The following is an 8,607-nucleotide window of genomic DNA, read 5'->3' as shown; positions in this document are numbered from 1 at the left end:
ACCATGTTGCTAAAATATATGACTATACTTCAAAAAATTAAATTAAATTAAATTAAAAATTAAATTAAAATTGAAATGCTACATGATTCATCTGCTCCACATCTATGTATTAATCCAAGGAATACCAAAATAATAGCATGTAAATATATATGTACCCTTATGTTCTCTTGGTAGATTTTGACACAATTTGATACCATACTTGTCAAAAATAAAAGCAAATTATATGTCCATCTACAGATGGATAAGAAAGTTGTGGTGTGTGGTATATAAACACAATGACTTGGTTATAATAACGAACAAAAAATTACCATTTGTGACAGCATGGATGGGTATAGATGGGAATATGCAAAAGTAATGTCAAGCAGAAACAAATAAGCAACAAAAATGGCATGACTTTACTCCCATGTGGGAGATAAAAAAGCAATCAAAATAGAACCAAAACCAAATTCTCAAATTCAGACAGAATGTTGGTGGTTCCTAGAGGGGAGTGAAGGGTGGTTAATGGTTACTAAAAAGGGTGCAAGAAGTCAACTGTATGATGGTGCATAGAAACTATAGACTTTTGGGGGCCAGAGCAGTGGCAAGTTACAAAATATGTAAAGTACTTAATTTGTTTTATAGATTGTAGGGAGAAGGGACACCGAGCTGTGCCTCAGTGCTTGAGGGATCATGCAGTACAAGTCTCAAACCTGGGCTTCCCTCATGCAAAGCATATGCCAAAGTTGTTGGAACTGTGAACCTAGTCTTACGTTTTTTTCCCTTATTTTTTTGCAGTGCAAAGTGAAATCTTCAATCGCGCATATGCAAGGTCAGTATCCTAACAACGGAGCTACATTCTCTGTCCTATGAAATAAACCCAGTTTGATTCTGGAAATGATAATATCACTAAAATTTTAAAGGAAAACACTCTCAATTGGCAGAACATCCACCAACTGAAATCTATTTAGCTAGACCTTAAAGGCACTCTGCCAGGGCAACATTGGAAAGTGATTTTCCAATGGCAGAGAAATGTCTTATCACAAAAATCTAGTCATTTATGAAGCAAAGGCTTCTTACATGGGAAAACTAGGCAAGTAACAAACAGTAAGACAAAAATCTCTCAACTAAGAACTTTCAATAAACCTCTCTACTAAAAGAAATGTCAGTAAACTTCCGAAGGGTTCAAAGTGCAATTGGCAATTATAGATTCCCCCCAGCTTCACAATGTAGCCTATTCCTAGGAAACCTTTCCCAGAAATGGCAAAGGGCAAAAAAGCAATTACCATGAATGTATATGGGAAAATTTTTGAGCAGTCCAGATCCCCCAAATCATCTCCCAAATCCTACCAGTAGCGCAAACGACCTAAAATAGCACTCAGACACTAAAAAAAAAAAAAAAAAGAGAGAGAGAGAGAGAGAAGAGAGATGAGAAGAGAGGAGAGAGAGAGAGTGAGAGAGAGAGAGAGTGAGAGAGATAGAGAGAGAGAGAGAGAGAGAGAGAGAGAGAGAGAGAGAGAGAGAGAGAGAGAGAGAGAGAGAGAGAGAGAGAGAAATACACACTTGCAGGAAGTAGGTTCAAGATGCTGGCTGGTGTTCTGACTCAAACAGTTGTTGCATGCTTCAAAACCCAAAACCAACATTTGTTTTTCTCAGCCTTTGTAGTAAAACGAAAACCCCTTTCCATACTGTTAAATGTATTAAGGGAGGCAGGTCTTTTGCAAAACTAAGTGGCTTTAGTCAAACTTTAAAAAATAGGGTGATTCTTGTATAATAATAATAATATAAAAAAACAAACACAGGTCCTGGCATGTATGGAGGGGTTAAGGTGCATGTGGCTGACCTGGGCAATCCCCAGACTCCAGTACACATCAGCAAGACATACACACACATCTTTTTAAAATTTTATTTGTATCTTCTAGATAAGGGCTCCTGTCTTTTTCATAGATCCTTGGGACATAAATTACTTTGTTTTACCCCATATTTCTGAGACTTTTTACAAATTGAGAAAAAAAAAAGGCAAAGAAGATGGGATCCTGGGGTTAAGGGGTCTCAGGTGCATTGGAGAAAATAAGGTCAGAGTACCCAAGCCAAAGTCAATGACAAGAGAATCAGGAAACCCAAATTATAACAATCTAAACTTAAAATGGACCTGTCATACTGGTAGGTCAGGGGTCTAAGGGTGGAGAAACGAGATGCATACTGGGAACTTCGGTGGAGGAGGGTCAACACTGGTGGTGGGAATGGCCCTAAATCACTGTCACTGCTTGCCTAGAATCCAACTATGAAGGACTTGTAATTCACAATGGTCTCAATAAAAAATTTTAAAAAAGAGGGGGGATGCTGTGTTATGTGTTGAGGACCCCTTTGTCCCCTCTACTCAGGCCTCTCCACAGCTCCTAACAATTACAACCTCCACACACATTCTCTCCTCCCACTTGCATCCTTCATTCCTTTCCATGCCATTCACCAGCCATTGATTTTTATTACCTCAGTTGTCTAACACATGATTTATTACTTGTAGCTTTTATGATGTTTACCCCACTTTACTGGACAATGCAAAATTGAAAAGAAAATTTTTCTTTGTTCACTGCTATCTTCTAGCATCTTTTAATGCCTGGGAGAACACCGGCCCTGTAAGTATGGTTTGGGAGGGAGGAAGGAAGGAAGGAGTGTAAAAGCTGTTAGTTCTGCACATTTGGCATAAAATATGCTACTAAAACCTATTTGATGCAAGTCAAATAAATGGCTAGCTGACTGGTTTTTTTACACATTTTATCCACTGTTCATTTGTCACAAGTCTAGCACCTTTGGAATCCCACTCTCTATCACAGGAAACCTGTGTCTGTCTACCGATTTGTAGTGAGATTATGCTCAATGCCTGGAGTAAATACCCAGTAAATTCGCAGAGACCCAGTGGATGAAACATACAATTTGGTTGCTACAGCTGTGTGTATGAGAGAGGTATCTAAAACATTGGACAGGAACATTAAGAAACCGTTTTTTTGAAATTAGAAACACCACCCACCAACTAGAAATAACATGAGACAGACAGGAAGCCATTATAAAAAAAAAAAACCTTTTTAATTCTGATTGCCAAATTATTTAAGGCAGGTATAAAAAAGGAAAGCATTCAATATACATTTTACATAAAATAAACTAGATTACAGCATAAAACAAGTAACCAGGCAATGGCATTAAAGTCTCTCTCTTCTAAAACTGGATAATTGTAAACAGTGGGGTGGGGGGGAAGGACCGTAGGACTATTCAAGTAATAGAACAATCACAGGTGTCTCTGGTATGCAGGCTATAGGGTTATTTGCCATTCAGGATTATCAAAAAATGACACTTCCATTATTCACAGATCCCCATTTTAATCTTTACATTATATACAACACAGTTGTTGTGGTACTGGCAACCCCATGCCTTCAAAAAGTATTTCTCTTCCACAATACACAGTACAAACAGTGACTACAGAACATTTTTACACTGATGCGTCTTCAACCGGAGCCACCCACATGGACATCGAATTGTACCCAAGTGTCATCACAGTCAGCCTTTCTGAGGGCTGATGGGGAGGATATGAAGGATATGCAAAGGTTCAGGCACACTGATACATAACCTTATTTATTTACAAGGGAAAAAGAAAAGGCGAAGAAAGTAAGCAGCCTTTTGTGGCGAACACTTCTCAACATGACAAACACGTTTTTATTTCCTTTGACGGAGTGGTTTGCAACTTGGCAGCAGACCCTGTGTGTGTGAGCCTGGTTACTGATACAAAAAGTAAAGAATATATATATATATATATGTATATACACATATATGTATACGTATATATATAAAAACAGAAGTTTAATTACAGCAACATTTGTTACTCTGTGATAAAATCTGTAATTTACAAAAATGAAATGACTGGTTTTTGCCTGCCATTAAGGCATTTCAAATTAACACCATGGAACTGATGTCTGTATAAAGCGCTTCCCCATGTGATCCAGTCACATGACAACGTAGACCTCCGATCTTGTTATTCTCTGCAAGAGAAAAGACACTCTTAGCATAGGAAACTAGCACACGACATAATAAAAATCTAAAAATCCAAGACAGTTAGGTTTCTTTTATTCAATTCAGGGAGTCACTTCCATACAAAGTGAAAGGCTTTGCCATGGTGATATAAAAGGTGGGGGACCATATCCCTCCGAAGAGAGTTCATGAGACAATTGAAAACATCAAAGGGCGAACAACACCTTTAGCATTATGATTATTCGTAATGTCCCGAACACTATAGAACATGATGAAACAATGGGTGTCATGATGAGTGAGTCTAGCAAAGCAATGAATCTAACTGAAGAAACAACTTTCAACAGTTTGAAACAATGCTATGTTCACCCTGGTTCTCGAATTCAGCTAGAAGGGAGGTCCATGGAATATACTTTACATGTGAAGAACATTGGTATAACAAGAGCATTGCTACAATAACATAAAACCCTGTGGAGTAAGTTTAAGGTGTCAAAGGGTTTCTTCTTTCCATACACTCACTTGGTCTATCTTTAGAAAAAAAAATCAAAATGCAAAAGCTATATACCTTCTTTGTGCAGGAAACATTCCTGATGCAGAGGCTTGGGCGGCCACCTGCTGAGAGGCAACGAGGGCAGCAGAGGTCAATCCTAATGGGGAAACAACGAAAGACTTCATGACACATGGCAAGAGCAGAGCAGCCACAGATCCCGTGGTAGAGGAATACAAGCCCCAGAGCAGCGATTTGCCCCTCATACCCGTAGGGAATGTTCCAGGCAGCAAGGACAGAGAGCCAAGCATTATTTCTAACCAATATTAAGCTCTCACCTTCTCTGCTATTCTCTTAAATAGCTATTTCAAGAGAGGACAGCTTTCCATCTCTCCAGCTCTGCATGGCACTAAATGCTTTGCATGCATTGCTGAATAGGAAGCCCAGGAGAAATAATAGGTACCAGGTTATACAGGAATCAAAAGTCACAGTGAATTATATACATGCCATGCTATTTGCTTAGTATACAAGACTTTCGTAATGTGTTTATCACCTTGATGTTTTGATCACAATGCAGCCCGAAATGTAGAAGGAATTCGTGTACACCTTCTCCACCCCCAGACAAAAACTTCCATGGCAGAGGGCTGTAAGCCCCAGAGCACTGATTTGTCCCTCACACCCACAGGGAATGTTCCAGGCAGCAAGGACAGAGCAAAAGCATCGGAACGTGTTTCCACCTAAGCCACATCTCTGACCCTGAGCCCTAGATTTTCTCTCTACTTTTTGGATTTTTGGTGGGGGGTGTTGAGGGGAGGGCAATCACTTACAGTTTTGCTGCTTGAAGGTCACCCCCAATGTTCTTAGGGGATCACTAGGTGCTAGGCATCCTACATGCAAAGCACGTGCTTCATCTCCCCATCTCCTATTCTCAACCCAGCCTGTTAGTTGATCCCAAGTAGCATGAGCTGAATACATTAGAACGACAGCTTTATGCTTAACACTTCCAATTTCAGAGAATATTTTTAATATCTTTGTCTTATATTTGCACATAAAAGATCAAAGTCACCTGGAAAACACTTCCAGTGCTCCCCCAACTTCCTAGGTGAAAGCCTTACGCCTCAACTTACTATGATCTACCTGTAATGAGGTCATAAGGCTGGGTCCCTGTTTCAATAAAGTAGTATTCTTCTAAGAAAAGCACAACAGAGAGCCCTCTTCTCCCCGCAGTCTACATACAAAGTGACATTCCATAAGCATATGCCAACAGTAGTCCCGAGCAGGCAAGATGATCACGTCTGGCCCCCTCATCTCAGCTGCCCGGCCTATCACTAAATTCTATTCTCCAACTGCAGAGCAAAACCTGGTATCTGGCTGAATACAGATGACAAGTCCCTAGGTAAGTGGATCTGGGAGGTGACAGGCAGTGCCTGCTATCCACAGCACCAAGAACTGAAAGCTCCCGCGGGTCCATCCCATGGCTTTTAAGAACCGTTTTTCCATTTCACAGCAAGAGTCACAGCAGTAAAGGGCTGTGAAGAGTTCCTGATTTATGTTCTAACTAGTGTGAAAGCTCATCTTATTCCTTCCCTGAGAGAAGAGTGACTAAAAGGACTGCAAAAAACTAGCACATGTGATTCACCAGTGCCTCCCCCGCCGTCGTTGCCCTGATTTCCCTGAAGTGGCTATCCTGATCTCCTGATTGTTAGAGCCTCAGCCCCAGACACAGGTTGCAGCCCTTGGTCAGAGATAACAGCAAGTCGCCCTCGATAACATCAACCCAGGACAATTATTAAGAAGTAGCCCCTTTCATGTCTCAATAGAATACAGAGATGTGGAAATAGCTTCCTTATGTCACTAGAAAACAGTTGCAATAAAGCTGGTAAATTCTGTCAGGAGAATGGGAACATGTTGTGCAAGGCAGTTCTGGAGCAGAATGAAGTCACGGACCCCAGCAGGAGATGCTGACCTTGGAAAGGGTCATATTGCCCAGGGATGAGAGGGTAGCCCCATGCCAACGTGGTGTGTGGTGGGCGTGTGCAGGTGCCGTTGGCTGAAGGGGGAGTGGCTGGTCCCCGTTCCCGTTCTGCTTCCCGTTCCCCGCTCAGCTGTCGCCTTTTCCACAGGCTGCAACAGAAAAGAGAGAATTCCCCTGTAATCCTCTGCAAAACAAGGAGCAAACCACCACTGTCCTACTGGCACTATGCACTCGTGGTTAAAAAAGGCACATCCTTCAAGTGCTCCATTACTGAGGACATCATTTCAAAAGACAATTATTAGGTCTGCTTGGAAATCCAGTCAATACTAAAAGAATCACTTGGCCAAAGTAAAGCAAGAGGTACTGTGGTTTTTCCTCAAATATGCTTGTCTTGCATGTGGCTGACCTGTCATGACTCTGGTAGAGCATTGCCAGGGATTACTCCTGAGCACAGAGCCAGGAGTAGTTCCTGCGTATGGTCCAAAAACCAAATGGATAAGAATAAAGAGAACTTTTCGTCTGTTCACTCATTAATGCAGGCTGAGAAACCTATTCCATTTCTTTTGGGAAAGCAACACATACAGATCAAGGGACACTAACATTAGTTTCTAATTACCCTTTTATCATTATTTATTTTGGTTTGGAGGCCACATCTAGCAGGGCTCAAGAGATTCCTTGGAGTACTTGTGGGGGGGAACTATTTGGGGGAACTGGAATAGCCCTGTGCAAAGTCCACTGCACTCTCTATCCAGTTCTTATATTTGTAAATGGGGGTGGGGGGTCCCACACCTAATGACTCAGACCTGACTACTAGGGAGTTTGAGGAAATGGACGCCAGGAACTAACTTGATTTCAGGAACTATACCCTGGTTTACCCCGGCCTAATACTTTTTACTGAGGACCTGGGGGACTGTGTATTACAGCCACAGGGCTCAGGGTTTACTCATGGCAGGTCACTTCTTGTCAGGGATCGAACTTGGGTCTGCTGTGTGCAAGGCAAGTTGCCCCTACCCACTGTACTATCTCTCCAGCCTAGCTCCCCAACACCCTTTTTTATTGAGTTTTGTGGGAGGATCTCTCACCATTTCATTAAAATTAGCTGCCAATGTCAAGTTTAGGCCGTGTGAGGCTGTGTGCACAGGATCAATCCACGATTTCTCAGTATCTCAGTATCTCCACCCCCAAATCACTACTTGTTTAAGGACTGTCTGTGTATTCTCATTTTCACTTAAAAAGCATACTACCCCAAGTTTTCTTTTTCACTCAAAAGAAATATTTGCACTCGTCCTCATTAAATCATGTTTTCTAGCCTTTTGGTGGGCTGAGACCCTAATCCAATTGAGGCCGACTTTTGCTCTTGAGCATTACTGCATCCTTCTGAATCACCTCACAATAGTCACTAGGACTAACAGAAGCCCTGCTTTAGGGGATAATAGGGGGTGAGGGTGGGGGGACATCTTTCATAAAACCGATTCAAACATGGCTTCTACAGTTACAGGCAAATGACAACGAGTCCAAAAAGGAGCAGATGTGGCTGTGGCCTGGCCAAGCAACTTGCCCTCCTGGCACATGAGTGCATCAAACATCCTGCTGCAAAAATATTTTGCACCAGAATGTGGTTCCTAGGAATCCAAAAGGATGCTAATGAGAATCTTAGCCACTTGGCATGAGATGTGAGACTCTGCAACAAAAAAAACATGCTACCACCACACACATACACCCCCTCCCCCATGTGTGCTTCTGACTTTGGAACACTCCCTTCTTGGGTGTATTAGGATAAAAGAGCATTCTGAAGTCACAGCTGGGTTCTCCGAACTCTTTCTATTTCCCAGACCATTCTCTGGCTTGTCCCTCTCTCCCCACTTCCCACACCCAAAAATATTATTTTTCAATAAGGACAAAAGGAGGCATACAGAGAGACTTGCTGCGGTAATGGTTGGCATGCTGCCTGGAGCATATCCAGTGCTTTTCGATTCAGTGGTTGTTTTCGTGTTGATGCTAGGGCTGGTATTGACTTTCTCTGCCTCCTCTCTCCCTGACATCTTCCCATAAACAGGATAATGAAATCCTGGAGAGAGATAGGCTCCTGCAGATAAACAACAAATGTCAACATCAAGTTTACAGGCTTCATCTTTTCAAAAAAAAAAAAAAT

General features: G+C 41.7%; 1 protein-coding gene across 1 annotated transcript in view; it reads right to left on the bottom strand.

Annotated features, from left to right (window-relative positions):
* Positions 1–3,044: 3,044 nt before the first annotated feature.
* The window catches only part of ZNF608 (zinc finger protein 608), a 114,958-nt gene continuing 109,395 nt past the window's right edge, over positions 3,045–8,607 (bottom strand). Inside the window, 6 exon segments of the mRNA XM_049771910.1 lie at positions 3,045–4,007; positions 4,559–4,640; positions 6,447–6,486; positions 6,488–6,604; positions 8,355–8,405; positions 8,408–8,541. Of these exon segments, the coding sequence (XP_049627867.1) occupies positions 4,001–4,007; positions 4,559–4,640; positions 6,447–6,486; positions 6,488–6,604; positions 8,355–8,405; positions 8,408–8,541 (431 nt within the window). The 3' untranslated portion in view covers positions 3,045–4,000.

This window comes from Suncus etruscus, chromosome 4 (genome assembly GCF_024139225.1).
Source record: "Suncus etruscus isolate mSunEtr1 chromosome 4, mSunEtr1.pri.cur, whole genome shotgun sequence".
Classification (NCBI taxonomy): Eukaryota; Metazoa; Chordata; class Mammalia; order Eulipotyphla; family Soricidae; genus Suncus; species Suncus etruscus.
Note: the sequence above shows the minus strand (reverse complement) of the source record. Positions and strands in the feature narration are given on the sequence as shown.